Source organism: Malaclemys terrapin, chromosome 8 (genome assembly GCF_027887155.1).
Source record: "Malaclemys terrapin pileata isolate rMalTer1 chromosome 8, rMalTer1.hap1, whole genome shotgun sequence".
NCBI lineage: Eukaryota > Metazoa > Chordata > Testudines > Emydidae > Malaclemys > Malaclemys terrapin.
Window position 1 is genome coordinate 91,137,552 of NC_071512.1, and position 23,177 is coordinate 91,160,728.

The 23,177-nt window shown below is 40.1% G+C and overlaps 2 protein-coding genes across 4 annotated transcripts; one reads left to right on the top strand and one right to left on the bottom strand.

The window, feature by feature from the left end:
* The first annotated feature begins 1,647 nt into the window (after positions 1–1,647).
* Positions 1,648–3,710, top strand: INSL5 (insulin like 5). Its single transcript, XM_054037210.1, has 2 exons — positions 1,648–1,825; positions 3,466–3,710. Exons 1-2 carry the CDS (start codon positions 1,648–1,650, stop codon positions 3,708–3,710), a joined length of 423 nt encoding a protein of 140 aa, XP_053893185.1.
* A 5,444-nt stretch (positions 3,711–9,154) lies between these two features.
* DYNLT5 (dynein light chain Tctex-type family member 5) lies at positions 9,155–22,023 on the bottom strand. 3 transcript variants are annotated; one of them, XM_054037208.1, is made up of 5 exons: positions 21,831–22,023; positions 20,876–21,045; positions 18,913–18,998; positions 11,913–12,037; positions 9,155–10,551 (listed from the first exon to the last, which is right to left on the bottom strand). In XM_054037208.1, the coding sequence occupies exons 2-5, from the start codon at positions 20,986–20,988 to the stop codon at positions 10,348–10,350; spliced, it is 528 nt and encodes a 175-aa protein (XP_053893183.1). In that variant the 5' UTR covers positions 20,989–21,045; positions 21,831–22,023; the 3' UTR covers positions 9,155–10,347. The 3 variants fall into 3 exon arrangements, with proteins under 3 accessions (XP_053893183.1, XP_053893184.1, XP_053893182.1); XM_054037209.1 differs by having other exon boundaries at positions 20,876–21,028; positions 21,831–21,957; XM_054037207.1 differs by having other exon boundaries at positions 20,876–20,999; positions 21,831–21,920.
* Positions 22,024–23,177: the final 1,154 nt, after the last annotated feature.

The window sequence follows — 23,177 nt, forward strand, 5'->3', positions numbered from 1 at the left end:
GCCTCTATATAAATCCATAGTACGCTCACATCTTGAATACTGTGTGCAGATGTGGTTGCCCCAACTCAAAAAAGATATATTGGAATTGGAAAATGTTCAGAAATGGTCAACAAAAATGATTAAGGGTATGGAATGGCTTCCATATGAGGAGAGATTAATACGACTGGGACTATTCAGCTTGGAAAAGAGACGGCTAAGGGGAGATATAATTGAGGTCTATAAAATCATGACTGATGTAGAGAAAGTAGATAAGAAAGTGTTGTTTACTACTTCTCATAACACAAGAACTAGAGGTCACCAAATGAAATTAATAGGCAGCAGGTTTAAAACAAATAAAAGGAAGTATTTCTTCACACAACACACAGTCAACCTGTGCAACTCCCTGCTGGAGGATATTGTGAAGGCCAAGACCATAACTGGGTTCAAAAAAGAACTAGATAAATTCATGGAGGATAGGTCCATCAATGGCTATTAGCCAGGATGGGCAGGGATGGTGTCCCTAGCCTCTGTTTGCCAGAAGCTGGGAATGAGCGACAGGGGATGGATTACTTGATGATTACCTGTTCTGTTCATTTCCTCTAGGGCACCTGGTACTGGCCACTGTCGGAAGACAGGATACTGGGCTAGCTAGACCTTTGGTCTGACCCAGTAGGGCCATTCTTATGTTCTAAAAGGAATGGATAGAATAATTATACTTATTTTGCAGTTTGTTTTGAGCATGTGGAAATAATCCATTTTCCACCGTATTCCCTGTTGTTTTAAATTTAAATTTCCTTTTAACACCATACATCTACAGGGTCAGATTTTCAAAACTAGCCACATACAACTGCACATGTACACATGTGCACCATCTAATTGATTGCATAAAGATACCATGTGTGCAGAAGCAGATTAGGTGCCTATTTTGCCATGTGCATGTGCAAATCCCTGATTTACTGGTGCACAAAAAGTATCCACATGAATAAATTCATTACATGAAATGGGTCTGGGTACCTAACTGAAAATCTGGCCCATATTTTTAAACACAATTGCCAAATTACCTGAAGGAACACCCAGCAAGAGCAAAAATGATGAATAGGCGTATGATTAAATAAATGAGAACTAAAGAACTGAAAAAAGTGAAATCACTCTGTAGCTTGAGCTTTTCAGTACAACAGAAATGACCAGATCTCTATTTAAATGGTCATCATTAGCACAGCTGTGAAACTGGCTGTTGTAGACTGAGCTTTTCCACAATCAAAACCAACATACACAGTTAAATGTGTGAAACATGCAATAAAACTTCCATTCATTTTTGCAAAAAGTACTCATTAGTAGTGTTGAGCTAAGCTAGTGCTCTATAAATATGCTGCACTACTGGATATGCTTCCATTGTTAAGCAATAGTGCTACCTAAATATACCCTTTAATAATTGTTTGCTCAGAATCCAAGTGGAAATCCTAAAGCACTTAAAATGTTACCAGAAACAGCTGATTAACTCACATGCTTGACAAACATTAAAGCCTCATGAAAATGAGCCCTTGCCCTAGAGAGTCAATGGACATTGTATATAAATAGGCTGGATTCAGCAGAATCCTCAGATCTTGGCGTTGCTGGCCCTCTTACTTCCCCACTGAATTCTGATCCAACAGGTGCCATTTCTGCAAAATGAAGGGTGCAATCCAGGGTTTGGTTTTAATCTCTCTCCTGATAGCAGTCTCTGACGTAAAAGGTGAAGAGAATTTTATGAAGCTTTGTGGGAGAGAATTCATAAGAGCTGTCGTCTTCACATGTGGGGGATCCCGATGGAGAAGGCATCTGACTGACGATCCACAAGATCTATTCGGTAAGTGTTGGGTTATGTGCAGTGGGCTCACTGCTTCCCTCGTATGCATTCACAAATCTAACTGAATTCAACGGGGGTGCTGTCACCTGGATGCCTCTAAGGGCACAATTGGATGCTTAGTTTCTTTTATCTCTGTAAAATGTATTTCTTGAGTCGGTATTGTGGGGGCTTTGTTTCAGATAAGGAAGTGAAATTACACAACTATGCACTATGTTTCTCTGAAGCTTACCTAGCTTAGGTTTGTTTTGTTTTTTTTTAAATAAAAAAGGATCTAGGTTGAGATTTTCAAGCCAATTGTGTGCTAAACACTTAGTTTTGAAATGCTCAACCCTAGTTTTTATGTCAAGGGGGGGAAATCCTGCCCCCTTTGAAGTGAATGGAAGTTTTGCCCTTGTCTTCAAGAGGCATGGCTTTCCCACAAGATGTTTTACAGTACAAACTGATTTGCAAATTACTGGGAAGTTTCAGAAAATTCAGCAATATACATTAAAAGTCATACCAGGGTAATACGCATTGCTAGTGATTTGTACTCAAAATTGGGGACCTTAATTATAAAGGATTAAATAAGTGAGTTTGGTTTTAGGAAACCATTCTTTGTATGTATTTTATATTTTCCAGTCAAGCATCTACTTTCATGGAAACTCTTATACTAGTGAAAGCTTGAAACTCATGGCTACATGCAGAGAAAAAGGTTTGGCTAGAAATACTTCTGCAAAATATTTTAGAGAACTAGCCAAATGGGGAAATCACTTAACTCTGTATTAGGCAAGGAGTGGATGTTGCTGTACTTTATGATCCTTATTCTCTTTTTTAAAGAGCGCACCACATTGTATTGAGAGCTTCAAAATACAGTATTCCTTAAAATGCACCTGAATTACAAACAGCTGGGAAACAATTTGCAATACTAGGGTATAAATTTTTGAAAATCTTGGAACTATTCATATCTGATACATAAAGCAATGGCACTTGAACTTTAGGAAGGAATGTACCATATCATAGTACAGTATGTTGATTTTAAATGTAATGGTCAGAATGAAGCGGCACTGTTAGTACTTCGAAACAAATGTACAGTTAGTTTCAGCCGTCAAAGCAACTGCACTAACAGATTTGTTGTCCTCATTTAAACAGCTGCACAGACAAGCTGTAAAAGAATTACAGATTCTTTAATGGGATATTAATAGGCTCTTTAATTCTTAGACATCTGTTTCAGTGCAATTCTGGTGAAATAAATGTTAAGGATCAGGTAAATCCTAATCATTCAGACCACAATAGACATGCACAATGAACCAGAATGAGGTGAGAATACCTTTGACCTTTTGGTTTCTTTGGTGTAGGCTACCTTATCTTTTCTGAGTAACAGCCGTGTTAGTCTGTATACGCAAAAAGAAGAACAGGAGTACTTGTGGCACCTTAGAGACTAACAAATTTATTAGAGCACAAGCTTTCGTGGACTACAGCCCTATATGCATCCGAAGAAGTGGGCTGTAGTCCACGAAAGCTTGTGCTCTAATAAATTTGTTAGTCTCTAAGGTGCCACAAGTACTCCTGTTCTTCTTATCTTTTCTGTTAGAGCTGAAAGTCTACACTTTACTAAGGAGTCTATGCCCTCTAATTTTAGTTTGTTTCTAATTTTTATGCAGAATACAGAGAAAGTCACCTGCATTTGCCACGTGAAAACAGTGATTCAACAGAACCCTTGGAATATGGCATTCAGAATCCAGAACCCATGAGGGAAGAAACCCTTAACAACAAACCCCAGTCTCAGAGAGACTTAAGAGGCACCAGGCAAAAGTCTATACAAGAAAGGCGGGAAGTGGTTTCGCTGCTTACTACATCCTGCTGCAGCATTGGCTGCAGCGAAAAAGATATAAGTTCACTGTGCTAAAATGTATCAGATGCTGGACGGATTATATCCATAGCTTTAATACATTAAAATAATCACAACATGTAACTGTCTGAAACTAGACTATTACAATTGTGTTTCTTGAATTCTAGCTTTATCTTCTGCATCACACCGAGACTTAAAGGTTAAATTTTAAATAGTATAATGCAAAGCAGCTTTGAAATGCCTTTTTGTGATGATTGCTCAGCTCTTTGTACAAGGCATCTAACATGTTTTAAATAGTTCAATTTCAAACCTCATGTGCAAATGTTTTTCCCTGTCCAATTATTGTACTAGTTTCAGTTTTTGTGGCTAAATTTTAATAAAATGTGCCATGTACTATGTATGTGTCTCATTGTGCTTTCTCATTTATGAACACCCTCAGCAGGATTACAAAGCTGGGGGTGTACATAGCTAATAGTGTCATTCAGAGATCAAAATCATAATAATGCAGTCCATGTAGTTTCCATAATGCCTTTACAATATGGGTATCAGAATGAAACTGTGATTCAAGCACCCATGCTCAACATCAGACTTGCAATATCAGATCAGACCAGTGATCCATCTAGTCCAGTATTCAGTCTCCAACAATGGCCAGTACCAGAAACTCCAGAGAAAGTTGCTAGAATTCTCATAATGGACGATTATGGAATAACCTGCCCATCAGCAAAGTTTCTTCCTTGAAACCCCAACAATTCATAGCTGGCTTTTGCCCTGTGCATAAGGGTTTGTAGCCCTTATACTTGTATCTTATTGTGAGCTGTTGTTGTCCCCACAGTTCTCCAAATAAAGTCTACACAAGGTCAATTCTGGGTACAAAGTCAAATTTTCCCCCTTACAGAGAGATTGAAGATACAGTTCCGAGCTCAAGGAGGTACATTTCCTCTTGTAACTAGAGACAGATCCCAAAGTCAAAATACTTTTTTTTTTTTTTAAACCTTTATGCACCTAAAAAAAGGACATTTATCCAAAAGCTCTAAGCTTTTTGGATATTACTTAAAAATACATATCAAAACTCCTCCACTGCAATCAGGGTCAACGAGAGAGGGGGAGGAAGCCGGTACAAATTACTGAGGCCTGGCGGTCTGGAAGGGGGCCCGGTGTCGTCCCCCACCTCGTTGACCCTGTTTAGCCGGTCCGCCCTTGCTGGGGGGCTCCAAAAAATTCCGTGTCCGGCTTCCCCCCCCTCGTTGGCCCTATTTAGCCGGTCCGCCCTGGCTGGGGGGCCCGAAAAATATTTTTTCACTGGGGCCCGAACCCGCTTTCGGCGATCCTGACTGCAATGAGACAACAGCTATATCCTCCAGTATGACCCAAACCAGCAAGACAAGCAAACAAAAAGCTAGAACTACCCTCCCTCTCCAGCAATTCACCAGCTTCCCAAGTCTCTCCCACTTTCAAATCCCTTGAATAAACAAAATGTGGCTGGCAGTTTGCCCTGAAGATCATTAGATCTGGCATAAAGTTTTTCAAAAGTATTCAAGTGGCTTAGGACCCTGAATCTAATTTTCAGAACCTATGGCCAGGTCTACACTAAAAAGTTAGGTTGACCCAGCTGTTTGGACTGTTCAAAGTGTAGACATAACCCAATTCCCATTGACTTTCAAAGAGACATAGGCTTCAAAGTGCCTAAGTCGCTTTTGAAAATTAGAGTCAGGCTCCTAAGAATATTGTGCTGTTGAAATTTTACTCTGAGGGCAATTTGATTCAAGATCATGGTAGTAGAACTAGTTTATAAGCTGTGGGGGGGCAGCCTTAACTTCTGTGCTCCGACTGGGCTATTGGAGATAATGGTACAGACAGCTCTAACGCCCTGGACCAGCCGGGCTCTCAGGATGGCTCAATATAGAAGAAAAAACAGTGCTTGCCTGGGGAGTTAGATAGGCACCACTGGTGCTAGAAATATTACCCAGTCAGAAGACCTGGTTGTAACACAACCAAATTATGTAGCATGGATGGTACCTACTCATACCCCCATAACCAGGCCAAAGCCTTGGACTGTCAAAGCTTTTGCCCAGTTATAAGGAAACCAGGAGGGGTCCCATCCACACTTCAGTTTTTAAGTTGTATTGTAGTTGGACCAGGGGAGTGTTGTCAAGCAGACAATCCTGAAATTAAATTGTGACAATATGGCACAATGGTCGATTCAGTCACTGCCCTTGATCTGTAACATCTGTGCTATTCTTGCAGTGAAACTCTCCTGAGCAGAGAATGAGGAATTGAGCCAAATTGCAGGGCTCCACTGAGGCCAAACGCCTTTCCCTTGGAACAAGTTCTGCAAAGGGTAAAAATGAGGTGGGGTTTATTAAACCTCGTCTGCTTTTCTATCTAATGTTTTCAAAAACAAAACACATTGAACGACCCATTTTAAACAGATGGCGCCAAGGAGAAGTTCAGATCATAAAAAACTTGCATTAAAGATTAAGTAGTAAACCTAATGCTGCAATACTGGTGCAGAAGAGATGTACAAGTATAAATTTATAATAATCAAATGTATAATCAAATATTAGGTATTTTTCCTTTACAGCAGTGGGTTACAAACTTTTTTTTTTTTTTTTTTTTTACTGGTGACCCATTTCACACAGCAAGCCTCTGAGTGAGACCCCCCTAATAAATTAAACACATTTTTTAATATATTTAACACCATTATAAATGCTGGAAGCAAGCGGGGTTTGGGGTGGAGGTTGACAGCTTGCCCCCCATGTAATAACCTCGTGACCCCCCTGAGGGGTCCCAACCCCCAGTTTGAGAACTCCCGCTTTACAGTATTAGCAGTAATTGGCCTAAGATTAAATATTCATATATGTAAAAAAATTAGTCCTGACCTTAGATCTTCTACAGCAATGGTTCTCGACCGTTCCAGACTACTGTACCCCTTTAAGGAGTCTGATTTGTCTTGCGTATCCCCAAGTTTCACCTCACTTAAAGACTACTTGCTTACAAAATCAGACATAAAAATACAAAAGTGTCACAGCACACTATTACTGACAAATTGCTCACTTTCTTATTTTCACCATATAAATTATAAAAAATTGATTGGAATATAAATATTTTACTTATATTTCAGTGTGATACTTGAGTCTGTTTTTCACTTGTGAGCCTTGTCTATGGGGCTGAAGCATGTAACTTAGCTTTGCAGGGGCCCCGGGTGAATGCCCTGCTTTCCCGCCTCCCCCCCCAATGCCAGCCCTGCACTGCCAATCCCCCTAAACCCATCCAATGACCTTCCCCCCGGGGGCTGCACACCTCAGGTTGTGCAACATTGATCTAGATTAGTTGAGTACTGCCTGAAAGACCTCTGCGTACCCCCACGGGTATGCATACACCTGGTTGAGAACCACTATTCTACAGAAGTCTTAGAGGCTTTTTTACCAGATTTTTTACCATCTTTTGGAAACACCCCTGCTTTATCTTATAAAAAAAGGAGATGAAAGCCTCAAAAAAAAGTAAATGATCCATGGAGTAACGTACATCAGCTGGTTAAGCAACGAGCTATAAAAGTTAGGCCCTGGACACTCTACAACAAGATAAAACTGAATCCCCTGCCATATCTGGGTCATGTTTTTTTTTTTTTTTTTTTTTCCTTTTTTACAGTTCAGTATATGATTTTTTTATGTTGTAAAGCGAAGTTTATTTAACACCAAGAGCTAAAACCAATTGGTTCATATTGCAGACGCTGCAGTACTATTTTCACTTTTGCTAAACTATAGCCACTTCTGATGGAACATGAACTATAAACCCACATGGCTCCATGTATAAAAATAAATAGAAACCAGCTCAGTGCTCTCTCACCAAGAGAGATTTATTTTTGACACTTTAGAAAGTCACTTAATTTAAAACCTAAGTTCTACATATTTGTTTTCTACTATAAACTTAAAACCCAAGCAGACCTGCTTGGAATCATGGTACATTTTGATCTTCCATGAAAATTCCTGGGTAAAGCATATTATGGGAGTGATATGTGCATGAATATGATCTCATCCATCCAATAGATCAACAGGTCTCTAAAGTGCACAGATCTAAAATGCAAGCTGTATGGAAGGTGGACTTAACCAGGTGAAATTGACCTGCATACCATATAAGGACATTTCTCCCCTCCTCCTCCCACAACTCTGTGATGTTGCACTCCATATGCTTTATGAAAATATGCTTATGAATGTGAATACGATGTAACTGGAATATGCTTTATGCAAAAGGTCTCTTGTAAGGTATCATTACAAAGCTTATAATCTACTGAGTGTGTTCATCCTATTTATTTGCATGTATTATTTCTATGTCTGAAGTTAGGAGAATAAGACAAACTTGTATTACTGATGTAAACATATTAAGTGGAAGCCATTAAGGTTGCTTCAGAATCAATGAACTGTAAATAGCTGTTTACTTGCAAAGCTTCCTGTGTATGTGTGGGCCAACCCTGGAAGAATGGAGGCTGGGGTCTTACAGTGACAAGTGACCATGTCACCGGATAATGAAATCCATCTTAAATCTGGTACTTTTCCATTTAGGGTGGAATCATCTCCTGCCACCCCTCAGGAGGAGTCCCCATAGAGCCAAAAGAAAAGGTTTTTAATGGTGCAAGGATGCTGCTTCTCCCTATACCAGAAGTTTGGAACCTGGCCCACAGAAATGTAATATAAAGGGTTTTGTATGGGGTAAAAATTCCATCTTTGTCCACAACATTTTTTGTATCAATGGGGATTCCATAAGTGAATCCAGAGCAGCAAATATCCCTAATAGCTATATATTCTGTTTTCAGTATTTAAGATTACCTCATGCTCTGCCTTAGTGGTACCTTGATGTAACAATTAAAAATCACTTGGTACGTTTGGGTAGAAAATGGTATCTGGCAATATGTCAAATTTCTTATGCTATTTAAACAAAAGTGTTTTCCCCTTCTATTCTGAATGTTGTCATCTCAACATCTTTTCTGGGTAATTTATCATCTATTTTCAAGGTGTGTACTTGTAGGTATAAAAATGACAAGGAGCAGAACAGATAACACATTTAAGCCTTTTAAGAAACTATGGCTTTGTCTACGCTACCACTTTTGTCGGTCAAACTTTTGTTGGTCAGGGGTGTGAAAAAAAACAACCACCACCATCCCTGACCGACAAAAGTTTGACCGACAAAAGTGCTGTCGACACGCTGTGTCGGTAGGAGAGGCTCTCCTGCCCACATAGCTAACGCTGCTCATTGGGGGTGGCTTAATTATGCCAGCAGGAGAGCTCTCTCCCCTCGGCAAAGAATGGCTACCCACAGGAGACCTTACAGCGGCAAGGCTATAGCGGTACAGCTGTTCCACTGTAAGGTCTGTAGTGTAGACATAGCCCAAAAGATAAAGGTGAGTAGACAAGGATTTAACAGGATTTCTATATTAATCCAGAAACAAGAAAGAAATAAAACCACCTTAATTAAAACATTAATTCCAAGTCTTGCACAGTGCAGTTTTAACTAATTAAATTTACTTTATTATAAGTAAAATGGAAATGGAATTTCATATACATACCACAGATTAGACACATTGCTGCTTACAGTACAATAAAACATTTCTGAACATAATTAACTGTTGTTACCTGTCATGATTCTTATCCAGATTTTCCTCAGAGCTCTTAATTCTTACTAGTTAAGGGCCAAAATCCTCTCATTGCAAAAACAAAAAACCCCAAACAAACAGTGGAACATCTACAGTTCTGCAACACTGGAAATAGGAGCAGGAGGAAAAGAAAGAAGGTCTGATGGGGTATATGTAATTGGCCCCACCCTGCTTCACCTACAAGAGCTGTCAGGCATGGAGAGGGCAGTTAAAAGCAGAAAGCCATCTTACTTGGGGACCAACCAGGAAGGACAGTTTAATTTGTTACCAGGAACCTGGTGGTGGTGGTGAAGACAAGCTGCTACAGCTGGGATCTGCGCGAAAGGAAGGGGGATGAAATTTGAGCCCAGAAGGCCAAAGATTCTTGTGGTTTGTGTTTACGTTGGACTTTGACTTGGGGACTTCGCTAACATGGAAGGGGTAGATCTTCCTCAGTGACTTGGCAAGAGGCCTAAACCACATCCATAACTAAAATGTGCTGAAGACTCCATTGGGGAAATTGAGCCAGAGATGCCACATGAGAAGGGGGTGGACATGGACAGTTCCTCTGCCAGAGGAGGGCTGAAGACAATGAGTTGTGTGGATCTCCCACTTGTAAAACCTTTTAGGGTACTGGTCACAGCTCATGACATGGTTGTGCAGCTGCCCAACATTTTAACTCCAAGAGGGCGGAAGGGAAGGATTTTTTTTACTTCTGCAAATCCCATATTGGCCTTATGCACAAAGCCCTTTTACTTGGGACTGAAACTGAGGACCAGGATTTAATTAGAGCAAATAACAATGATACAAGTTAATACAGTGATATGTGGTTCTAAAAAACAATTAAAGAGTCAGGTGCAAAATGTCATTTTAGTATGAATCATTTCCTGTGGAAAGTAGCAAGAGTAGAAAATGGTTTAAGTGTGCATGATTATTACATTTACCACTGAAAGGCTTATTTCCCCCATTTTAAAACAAATGTAAACTGACTGTCTTCTAACAGTTTTTCTACAATATAAACATGGTAAGTTAGATATTTTTCTTCCACTGATAAACTAGAGCTTTTCATTATTCAAAATAAACAGCATAGACATTTGCAAGACCAAACAGGGAGGTATTTTTGAAAGCATACGATGAAAACGAATCACTCGCAGGATCCCAAATGCATCTGCTTCCAATTCGCATGCTCTGTTCATTTAGTTGTCCAATATGTACAATCACAATAATTTTGTACCTTGGTATCATAAGGTCTTTTACCCGAGCCTTAATAACCTATAAGAGAGAAACATGTTCAGTAGGTTCACAGGTAAAAATCACTGCACTGATACAGTATTGTATAAAAATGTCTAGTAATACTGTATGCAACATGTTCAAGAATCTTGTTGGTAATCACCTAACCATAGACTTGCAACATCATCCTGTAAGTATTCCAGTACCACTAGAGGGTGGAATATGGGAGACTGAGGTTACAGTGCCAATGAATCAGTATTTTCAACACTGATGATAGTGATACCAGTTCTTGGAAATGCCATATCCCCAAAGGATTAACTTTAGGAGTTGCATTTAAAAAAGTAGTGGCAGCTTCTTGAATAGTTAGCGAGAGCAAAGCACAGTTCAAATATGAAAACTGTCTATGGAAAAGATGGCACCTTCACTCTTAAGAGATCGTCTCCATGTGTGTATTCAGTTGTTGACTAAAATGTACAAAACCAAACAAAAATACGCAAACACAAGTTTTTACTGCCTTTTACTCCTGTTAGCCTTACAGACCCATTTTTGCTAAAAGAATAAGTTGCATATGCTATTCTTTCTCAACAAACAAATCTGTTGATGATGCCCAAGTTTCACTCTATTACACCTAAGCAAACTCACTGAAGACTTGCACATGTTACCAAGCAGAATTTGCGACAGCACAAATGCATAAGTATCACTGAGGGGCTATTCTGGATGTTTCTGGAGGATTAAGTTCAGTGAACTGAGGCCACTTAACTTTTAAATGAGAGCATCCACACAGGGATTTAATAGATTTTAACTTCATACCTTTAGTTCACTCGTTTTAGTTTCCCTAAGCCCTATATTCTACTTACTAATATTGTGTCTTCCGACATGAAAAGTCAAGGAAAGGAGATTTTGAAGAAAAAAAAATCTGAGGCATTGTCCTGCCAGGGGTACAGAGTTTGCCTATCCCCAAATCTGGTCCATGCTGGGGATCCATAGAAGGAGAGTTAGCACTATGCTCCCACATTGCCTCTGGTACACCTAATGTCCACTCACATGGTTCCTTGGGAGGACAAGTTCAATGGAGCCATTCCCCACTGGTCACAGTAGTCCCTGTGACCGTCCCAGGGGATATGCACAATAGTTACTACAGCTTGGGACTGTTCCATTTTCTGGGTAAATTTTGAGGACTAGAGGAAGGATGATGTGCAGTCTCTGGCCCGCCCACTTGTCACAAGCCTTACAAGTCATGTTCCCCTCCCCAATGCATACCCCAGACATACAGAAAAGGGTCCCTGAGAAAGTGGGGAGACTGTACATGAAAGACCCCTCAATACATGGATTTGAGAAGGGGGTGAATTTGACCCATAATTTACTCCAAAAGCCTAATTGTACTAATAATTTATTTTTTATACCTCAGAGATGGTCTTGGTCATTTGTCTGCATAGCTCTGCTTCATATTTTTCTTCTTGAAGATAATTAGTCAGCACATCCTTCAAAATATTATTTACTGTGACCACTGGAAAACGTTTTGCAGGACCTGGTATACGTAGATATTTTATAGTGCTTTAATTTATAAATCCATGTTGAGAATAACTGAACACATTGTAAACTGCCTTTTTAAACAGACTAATCAAAATGACCAATGAAAGGGGGTTAATTAGAACAGTGAACTAGTATACTAGTTATCTCTCTCGCTCTCTCTCTGAATTCAAATCCTGGATCAGGTGAAAACTAAAAATATTTTTATGGATCTCCAATTATAAAGCTACCACACAATTTGGTATGGGTTTAAGTCTATTTAAAAGAGCCCCAGAACTGAAACAGGAGGGATGCTAGAGATCAGGACTGAGATGCTTCGTTTAACCTTGCACAGCAGCTCTGGTTCTAACCAGTGCTATGACAATATTTCATTTCAAGAACATTAATTCACCCACAAATTAAACAGAGAAAGAGTGGTTTTTTTATTGGAAAATAAAGCACCTTCAAATTCATATTTTTTCTCTTTAACTACACGTTTGTAATAGATTTACCAGGAAATTAAGTATAAACAAGTCTAAGGTTTGTAGCACTTTGGGAATTTTTAACGAGATTCCTTGTTTGTTCTCATTCCCCTCCAGAATTTTTACCAGAAAATTAAACTGACATGTAAAACAAGAATGTAAGATATCAATGGATCTTTCTAATTGGAAGAAGAACGAGGAGTACAGGTACTTGTGGCGCCTTAGAGACTAACAAATTTATTTGGGCATAAGCTTTCGTGGGCTACAACCCACTTCATCTGATGCATGGAGTGGAAAATACAGTAGGAAGATTATTTTATTATATATCTACCTACATCTATACACACACACACACACACACACACAGAATACAAACACACAGAACATGAAAAGATGGGGGTTGCCTTACTAATTCTAACGAGACAAATCAATTAAAGTGGGCTATTATCAGCAGGAGGAAAAATCACCTTTGTAGGGATAATTAGGGTGGCCCATTTCAAACAGCTGACAAGAAGGTATGAGTAACAGTAGGGGGGAAATTAGCATGGGGAAATAGTTTTAAGTTTGTGTAATGACCCATCCACGCCCAGTCTTTATTCAGGCCTAATTTGATGGTGTCCAGTTTGCAAATTAATTCCAGTTTCTAGCTGGGTCTGTTTTTGAAGTTTTTGTTGTTGAAGAATTGCCACTTTTAGGTCTATAATTGAGTGTCCAGGGAGTTTGAGGTGTTCTCCGGCTGGTTTTTGAATGTTATAATTCTTGACGTCTGATTTGTGTCCATTTATTCTTTTGTGTAGAGACTGTCCGGTTTGGCCAATGTACATGGCAGAGGGGCATTGCTGGCACATGATGGCATATATCCCATTGGCAGATGTGCAGGTGAACAGACTAACACGGCTACCACTCTAATTGGAGAGTAAATATATGGCTAGCTGTGATCTGCTAATAACCACTTGAAAGAAATGTTATGACTAGGGCCCTACCAAATTCATAGCCATGAAAAATACATCATGGACCATGCAATCTGGTCTCCCCCAGTAAAATGTGGTCTTCTGTGTGCTTTTACCCTATACTATACAAATTTCACAGGGGAGACCAGTGTTTCTCAAATTGGGGGTCCTGACCCAAAATTGAGGCACGGGGGGGGGGGGGGGGGCGGGGTCAGACGGTTATTTTAGGAGGGTCATGGTATTGCCACCCTTACTTCTGCGCTGCCTTCAGAACTGGGCAGCCAGAGAGTGGCGGCTGCTGATTAAGGGTCCAGCTCTACAGGCAGCACTGCAGAAGTAAGGATGGCAGTACCATACCGTGCCATCCTTACTGCTGCTGGTGGTGGCTCTGCCTTCAGAACTGGGCTCCTGGCCAGCTGCCCAGCTCTGAAGGAAGTGCCGCCGCCAGCAGCAGCGCAGAAGTAAGGGTAGCAGTACCGCAACCGCCCCTACAATAACCTTGTGACCCCTCCCCCACAATTCCTTTTTGGGTTCATTTTGATCTACGGCTTTTTTTAAACCTCTTCTCCATAGTATCTGAGTGTTTTTTGATCATTAACCAACTAAGGTGCACACAAAAAATACCTACCTGTTGTTATACTCCTTGCATGCTGGATGGAACACCCTTCAAAATACTGGAAGTACTATAGGCATCAGAATACCAGCAGCTGGAGTATTTCCTTCCTCATTTGCCTCAAAATTCAAGCATACTCTATCATCTCCTTGGAAAAATGTGGTTGTGGATCAGGCAGTTATGTGGCAGAAACGTACATATTGATCCTATAAAGTGTTCTAAGTACATTCTTATGCACTGCCTTACAGGAAGATAATTTGCAAGATCTACAAGTGGGCCATGTACAGCTAGTCAGAATTTTTCAGCAAATCATCTTCCCATTGAAAAATGTTGATAGTCCTCACTGAAACTGTTTGTGGAAAAACGTCAGTTTCAATAAGTTTCTTGACTCGAACAATAAGCAGGGTGGATAAAAATCAATGATTTAAAAAAAAATAAAAATGGGATTTTTTTTTGATAAAATGCTTTTTGAGGAAAAAACCTGCCTAAAGATCCTTTTAATCAAGCAAGATACATTGTAGCTCAAAGATATCTCATCATGGAATAGGGAATATAAATTCTAATTTTATAGTATGAGACAATATATTGATGTAATGTTTAAGAAAAGTTTTGTAAATGAGTTCCAATAGTTCATGGTTTAGGGACCCAATCTTATGGGGTTCTAGGGGCTTCTGTATAGATTATTTCGGTTAATCTTTCTATCTACCCCATGGGATTCAGTGTTCAGTCTAGAAGATACCATCAGAGATGCTTAGTTTTGCAGTTCTCAAACGGTGGATGTGTATCTCCAGAGAGAACATGCTTGTTAACAGCAAAAATGTTTTTACATGAATATATAAATAATATATAGAGGTGAGAAATAACAGACCTCAACCCTATTGTCCCTCTGCGAATTTTTGTACACGGAGTCAATCCCTTACTGCTCTCTAAAAGTGAAAAGTTTCAAAAAGTTCAATGAATAGAAGATTGTTGGGGGCAGAACAGATCTGGACAAGGAGAAGAAGTCTGGAGATAAATGTGAGAAGGGAGAGACAGGCAGTAGAAACAAAAGTGAAACTGTTTGAGCAGTATATTCCAGAAGTCTTTGTGGTGACGACGCAGGAAAGGAAACAGAACGCCAGGTCTGTGGTAGCTAGAGAGCTTTACAAGCCTCTTGCAAAAAGCCTCTCAGGAAAACTTTTCCTGGGGTTTTTATTTCTCTCCTTACTTTGTTTACAACTCTTCTTAGTGGTTACATTCTTGCGCATAGAAGAGCCAGGCAGTATACATGCACATAAGATAACGAACCCATCTCTTGAGCGCGTGAACACCAGCTGCGAGGGTACAATCAAATCAGCCAAATAAGTTTCCCAAACACAAACGCTGGATTGAAGGTCACTCCTGCCTCGTAGCCATGGGAGCAGTTTGCCGCGCCTGTGGACTGGCGATTCGGGAGCTATGCATCTCTACAAGTCTTGAGGTCTTTCTGAGTGTAGCCTTTATTGATTTGAGATCTACCATACCATTCTCTCACTAGAAGGGAAAACCTATAATGGCAGCAGTCCATAAAAGAACACCCAGTTTGGGAATAAGAACCATTCAAGAAATATATGTTTGCTGATGATATTTTAAAGAAAGTCACTTAAGCACTTGGATTCAGAGACTGTTGAAGTGATAATCTCATTTTTAACACCAGTAGCTTCTTCTGCCGGTGTAGAAAGAATATTTTCTTCCTTTGGACTAATTCATTCCAAATTGAGAAATAGTTTGGGACCTAGGAAAGCTTGTTTTTCTTTTCCAGATTATGAACAAACAGGAAAATGAAGCTGAAGATGACTGACTTAGCTGCAGAAGCCAATGTTTTAAGTTTCTCATGTTGGCCTGGCTGACATAGTCGATTTAATTTTTTTTTTATATTTCATTTAACTATTTTAGTTAAAAACCATTTTAACAAAAAGAAACCTGATTTTAAAAAACTTGAATGTTTAACTAAATTCAAAAATTCATATGCTTGTTTTGTTAAAATATTATATGTTTGCTGTTGAAGAAAAAAATCCAAAACACATAACGTTGTTGTTTTAGTTAAATAAAACAATTTAAATGTCTGTCTGGTGATGTTCTCCTCCTAATACAACATGACAAGAAAATCCTCCAAATATTAATGATTAACCTGTTGAATTGGAGATATTTATGAAGTCATTGGGAGGTGAACTATCTGGTTCAATTACCTTTGTAAATGAAATAACCAAACATTCATTTTCTGATATAACTGTAAAATTAATCTGAAAAGTTTTCAAAATAAATCACTTTAAAAATGTATAGTGTGTATCTTCTAAAAATGAAACCTACATCTATCTCTGAGTTGTGAAGATATGTATTAAGGTTATAACAACCAATAAGAATGCATTTTATGTAGAAATCCTTGATTAAATCAAGTCTTCTTGACTCGTGATTTAAATCCACCCTGACAATAAGTTTCAAAATTGATCAAACCTTCTGTTTCAAATGGTTAGAAATGAAAAATTGCCATTTCCTGTTTTGAAACATTTCATTTAGAAATTTAAGTTAGTTACAGTAAAATAGCACCAGAGAAAGCATTCACCAAGAGGTTGCAGAAGAGAATGAAGAGGAAATGGCACCTGCAAAGGAACAGGCTGGATTTAGACCAGACCGAATTACAACAGATCAGTTATTTGTGATAAAACAAATATCAGAGAAATACACAGAACACAACCAAACCTGTTACTACAACTCTATAGACTTCAAAGAGGCTTTTCATTTAGCAGAAAGGGTTATGGCAAGTTATGACAACGTATAGCAGCCCCCCAAAACTGATCAAGCCGATAGAAAATATCTACAGCAAATCAATGAGTGCAGTGAGAGTAGCCAAAAACCTGATGGAATGGTTCAGCACGACAACAGGAGTGCATGCAATCACCAGATTTGTTTTACTTGGTACTGGAAACAATAATGGCTGTAGCACTGAGAGATGAAAAGGGAGGAGTCTTCGATTCAGAGATGACATGGACCTCCCAGAATTGACTAACGAGGATTTACAGAGAATAACTGACAAGGTAGAATGGGAAGGAGTATCAAAGAATGGGAATTGTGAAGATGACATAAAAAACAAGAATTGGACTAGCTACACCACTGCATTTGAAAAACTGCAAGATCTGGAAGGCTAAAGACATTTTAATAAAAACAAAAATCAACATATATGAGACAACTGTCATGCTGATACTTGCTATACAGATTGGAATGCTAGTATATAAGGAAATCTGAAGGACAAAAGATTTTATACTGCAGAAATGAACTGGCTGAGGGGAATACTGAGCTTCAAGACTGCAGAAAATGAAAAATGAAGAGAGAAGAAAACAGCTAGGGCCAGATATAATACACTTCCAGAAGACTCAAGAAAGGTTTGCACACATATCAAGAATGGACTCAGAAAGGATACCATACATGGCAATAAATACCAGAATGCATGGAACTAGAAACAGGAAGATGGAGGATGCATTGGATAAATGCAGTGAAGAATGACAGAACAAAAATGTTTAAAGATGTACCAGCTTCACAGCTTTGTTCAAGATAGAAAGTGGAGGAAAGACTTCATTTGGCGCATCATTGCTGTTGAGCTGATGGATGGGAATTAAAAAAAAAAGTAAAAGATTAAAAATGAAAAATGGTTGAAATTTAACTGAAACAATTTGAAATTATCAAAACAAAATTTTGAACCCAACCTGAAATCTTTTTTGGTTTGTTAGTTCACGAAAGTTTTCAAGGTTGCAACTTTTTGTCCCAATTCAAAATGGGATTTTTTTTTTTTTTAAATCTCAAATATCATACTGGGATATGAAAACTGTTTCCCACCCAGCTCTAAGGACATGAAGTGAACAAGTTTTATCCATCTACCATGCTCCTATACCTTTTGCCAAAAAGGATAAACTCCTTCTCTTGCTATTATCTGGATTAGTAGTACCTTACACACGCCAAACTTTAGACACTTAAATTTTGTTTTCAGTCAAAATATACATCATGCAGTTTTCAATTCTAAACTAAGACAAATGTTGATCCCCAATATTCTCTTGTGCTGAGACTCTTACTGTGATAAAGCTGTTTTATCGGGAGCCATCATGACCATAACAATTTGGGGCAGGGACAGTTTTTTTGTTATGAGTTTGTACAGTACCTACCACAGAGTGGACTTGATCTGGAGCCCTTAGTATTACCTCAATATAAATAAATCAAACCGATAAATTACTATGCCTCCCAGTCTACAAATTAAGAGAAAGCACCCTTGATAAAAGAAATAGTTATCTTAAAGAGATACTATCAACTTCAAAATCCCACTGCTCCCTGAACATTTTCAACTTACCATTGTTACAGATGGCACCTAATATTATAATAACTGAAAGTTTAGAGAAAAACATTTTTCTCTGAATTTTAAATTGTTAATTTGATAACTTGATGCATTTAACTGCAATTTGGCATCTAGTCTGTTTCAGTTTTTCCCTTGTCGGTTTTTTACACAGCAACAGGGAGAGGTGTGATGTGTTTTTGGTTTTGTTTTTAAACAGGGAGAGGTGATTGTAAAACCACAAAAACTGGTAAAGAGGACTCAGGGGCAAATGTATTAATAGAAATGACAGTAGTTTGAATTCTTTTCAAAACTGACTACATTTTGACTGTTTCTCGATTTAGGCAATATCTGAGTTATACAGTTCACATTTTGGATGAATAGAGTTTAAGACCAGAAGGGATCATTAGAGCAATTAATTTAACAGATATATCACAGACCATTACATTTCCCCCAATCACCTGTATTGAGCTTATTTTTTTAGTGTGAGATGGAGGAGGAAGTGTTCCATACCCAGCTGATAAGTGTTCTCCAACTGAATGGCAAGACGAGGAATATCATGGCCAGGTTCATCCATATAAGATACTGTACTCATGGAGCTAAAAATAATTCAAAAAGTGACTGTATAAACTAGTGTATATTGAAAACTATGTTGATAAAAATAGATTCAAAGTTTTAGATGGTACAGAAACACAGCTCTTTCTCTCAGAAAATGTTAAGATAATTTTTGGACTTGTTTAATTCAAAATGGGATCAGTTAAGAATGCCTTTTCTCAGGACATTAGGGACTAAAGAAATATGCTGCCACTCAGTGGGACACATCATTACACCCAGTTAAACACTAAAGAGTAGTGGAAACAAAAGATCTGCTCTTTCTTGTAAAGCTACCTATTTTCAAAGGACATAATGCATTAAATTTGCCAGACTGCATTCTAAACAGAGCTTATGTTTTGGAAATTAATGTGCATTTAAGAAAAAAAATTGAATTTTCTAGCTGCATGGGGTTGAGCAGAGTAAAGCAAAATGATCACTTTTAAACTTTAACTTGGTTTTACTAGAACAGAAATACAGCAATGAAGCCCAGCATTTAGAAGCAGCTAGGCGGCCAACTACTTAATTTTAAGTAGGATGGTGGGATCGAGATAAATAAAAATCAATCTGATAGGAACTCCAATACCACTGAATTAGGTGCCATATAAGAAGCAGACAAAATTCACCTTAAAAATACAGCTTTACAAAATATAATTTTGGTAAATACTTTGTTATGTTTCTTTGTATCCAAACTACTGCCAAGCAAGTCTGTGGATTGAGGTGTCCCCTAAAGGAATACTCTAGAATATTTCACCAGGAGTCAGATTAAATCTACCTTCTGGTTCCAAATGGAACCCACTGGCGAATGTGTTATTGTTTCCCACTGTGCAAATCCACAGGGGATATGAGTTGTTATAGCCTCCACGCTTTAGCTCACAATGTAGCAGCTCATAATTTTCACTCTGAAGGTTCCTGGTTCAATCTCCAACATGGCAGCCATCAGCTATGCATTTATGAAGGTGACTGGAGAAACATTGCATTCTAAATCCATTCTAAATTCTCGGCTTCATTACTGTGTTTGCTATAGTAAAACCAAATTAATGTTTAAAAAAAGTGATTGGTTTGCTTTACTCAACCCATCACAGCTAGCAAATTCAAAATGTTTTTTTCTTAACTACACATTAGTTTTTAAAACAGAAGCTGTGCTCAGAATGCACATTGGAAGGAATAATTAGAAGAGTGAAATCCCAGATATGAACTTTCCCTCTTCCCTTTAAAGATGGTGGAGGGAAAGGTTTTTGAGAGGAAGCTATATCTTCAAAAAAATCTCTAAAAAAAAGGAACTTAAGCCTCTAAGAAGTTCCTCCCTCACCAAGACAAAAAACAAGGAAGCCACCCAGTTACAATGAACATTTTAAAGTGGGTACTCTCCCTGGGCTTGATCTCAGCATACGGGCCCTGATCCAAACATTTAAGCACTTGCTTAACTTTAAAATGTGAGTAATCCTACTGACTTCAGTGGGATTACTCATATCCTAAAAGTGTTTTGCTGGATTGCAGCCAGAGCATTAAGCAGCTTGAGACATGGGGCTAAGGATGAACCTTTACCATAGTTCTTCTTCAAGTAATCCCCAAAACAATTACATCAACTAACATTAAACTTGTTGCTTATGGCTATAGGTTTGGACTAAAAGAGTCCCAAACATTTATGGGTTCCTCAGATTTAGTGAAGTAATCATGATGAGAAAAAGCACTTTTACAGTGATGCTTGAATCACAGAACATTTTTCCTTTGTAATTAGTGTGCAAAGAAGCTTTCTCATAATGCTTCAGAAACAGGAGTTAGATTCAAAACATCCCCTCATCCATTACCTTTTTTTATTTCTCAATGCAACATTTTCCTGATATATTTACATTTTATAATCCAAATTAGAAAAACTACTTACTCTTTGTTTTTTCCAGTGATTTCTTTTGCTCTTACTTCATGACTGCTTAGAGAGGATACGCTGCCTCTTTTCTTTAAGAGGCGTGCTGCCTTATCCTTAGCTATGTCCGACATGTCTATTAAATCTGAGAATGTACATAGGATGATAGAGACCCTGAAACACACAGGTGGCTATAGTAACAGTATAAATAAGTTAGCAAATCAAGTATATGGAGGTATGTGCTCTATCAAAAACTGATTGGTCCAAAGGAGATTTTACAATATTACAGTGAACTAAGAATCCTTGGCCTAAAGTTTGTTCCATGTACCCAATCAGAAACAACTGAACTGCGAGTGGGGCATCATTAACTACAAAATGATATCTCTGTTTTGAGTTTGCAGTAAAGAGTTAGCACGGAAAGTAAAGTGATAGGATTTTAGCAACAGAATTAAGATGTTATAGCCCCACAACTAGGTTTCTCTTGGTGTAGCAATAGCCACGATATAGTTAAGGATCGCTAACAAACCCTTTATCATCTCGCAGGACTAACTGGAGTAAAAAGTAATAACATTTTCGTCACTATAGTCAGCAGAGGTGAGTGACTGACACACAAAGGCGAGAACGACTGAGTAAGAAGAGGTCTCTTTTTACATATAGTCTTCAGAGCAGAGCCACCTCTGAAAACCTGCGGTCTGATCTGCTGTTGGGACACACACATTCTTCTACTCAGTCCCTGCTAATCCCCGCCCCGCTGCAAAGCGCAGCCCAGACAGAACGGGTGTGGCGAGCTCGGGGGTGAAAGGGGCTACAGAAGCGTTAGCCAGGATTCTATCTGGAAAACCACAGGTTCCTTGAGGATACAGAGCAAACAGATGGGAGCTTTGGGTCAGCCCAGCCCCATTACCCTGCTTCCCGCCCAGCAGCACAGCCCCCGCCATACCTCCAGCTCCCCCACGCCGATCCGCCCCACACTCACCCCCGCCCGCAGCCGAAGTGCCGCTTGCCAAAGAAGCTGCAGCCGCTGCTGGTTTCCAGGGTTACGGCCAAACACGCCCCCCTCCAGGGCCTTCTGCCGGGGGCGGCTCCCACCCTGGGCCCGGCCCAGACGCTGCGGAGAGGGGCTTACCCCGGCCAGCGGGGCGGGGGCAGCGTGCGGGAGCCGGGTTCTATCCGGGCCGGCTCGGCTCGCCCCCTTCTACCGCTGATTGGATGGCGGCAGGGGGCGGGGCTGCTGGCTTGACCTCCCCGCGGCGCTGCCGTCGCCTCCTCCCCTCTCGGGCGGGTCTGGCCTGGGAACGCTCTGTCGGTGACCGTGAGCGCCCAGCCACGCGCGAGCCGCGTTCTGCCGCCCGCCCCTTTGGAACGCGAGGACTCGCGCGGGCAAAGGGAGCCCGGCCCCGCGCCGTCTCCCCGCCCGAGTTTCTCTCCGCAGGCTGCGGTGCAGCGTGGCAGCCCACAGGGCTCCAGCTCGGGCTACGCTCGTCCAGGGGGTTGCTGGGACCGGCGGGCCCTGAGCACGGCGACGCCCTCGGAGAGGGTCTGTCGGGCGCAGAAGGGCGGCCGTAGAGCCCGCGCAGGGGCAGGTGTGCGCTGCGGCTGGCGGGCTCGCTCTCTGCCCAGCAGCAGGGTGAGGAGATCAGGCTCCTCCGGCTGCCTCAGCCCTGGTCTTCACTACAAGTTTAGGTCGAATTTAGCAGCATTACGTCGATTTAGCCCTGCACCCGTCCACATGACAAAGCTGTTTTTTTTCAACTTAAAGGGCTCTTAAAATCGATTTCTGTTCTCCTCCCCGGCAAGGGGATTAGTGCTGAAATCGAACTTGCCAGGTCGAATTTGGGGTAGCGAGGTGGCAATTGGATGGTGTTGGCCTCTGGGAGCTAACCCAGAGTGCTCCATTGTGACCGCTCTGGACAGCGCTCTCAACTCAGATGCACTGGCCAGGTGAGACAGGGAAAGGCCTGTGAACTTTAGAATCTCAGTTCCTGTTTGGCCAGCGTGGCAATCTGCATGTCAGTGCAGATCTCATCAGCAGAGGTGACTATGATGGAGTCCCAGAATTGCAAAAGAGCTCCAGCATGGAACGAACAGGAGGTACAGGCTCTGATTGCTGTATGGGGAGATAAATCCGTGCTATTAGAACTCCGTTCCAAAAGACGAAATGCCCAAATATTTGAAGAAATCTCCAACTTTTTTGGTGCTGAGCTAGGGGGAAAAGCTCTATAAACTGTTCTACACTGAAAAATTAGATTGACCTAGCTACGTTGTCAAGGGCCATGAAAAATTCCACACCTTGAGCTCTGTAGTTAGTTTGACCTAAACTAGT

Excerpts from the sequence above, each read along its gene's own strand:
- INSL5 (XM_054037210.1), top strand. The coding sequence starts at position 1,648 with ATGAAGGGTGCAATCCAGGGTTTGGTTTTAATCTCTCTCCTGATAGCA. Across the intron at positions 1,826-3,465 it reads CGATCCACAAGATCTATTCG|AATACAGAGAAAGTCACCTG; the intron begins GTAAGTGTTGGG and ends ATTTTTATGCAG.
- DYNLT5 (XM_054037208.1), bottom strand. The coding sequence starts at position 20,988 with ATGTCGGACATAGCTAAGGATAAGGCAGCACGCCTCTTAAAGAAAAGA. Across the intron at positions 12,038-18,912 it reads GGAGAACACTTATCAGCTGG|GTCCTGCAAAACGTTTTCCA; the intron begins GTATGGAACACT and ends TACGTATACCAG. Across the intron at positions 10,552-11,912 it reads TGACCAAGACCATCTCTGAG|GTTATTAAGGCTCGGGTAAA; the intron begins GTATAAAAAATA and ends TCTCTCTTATAG.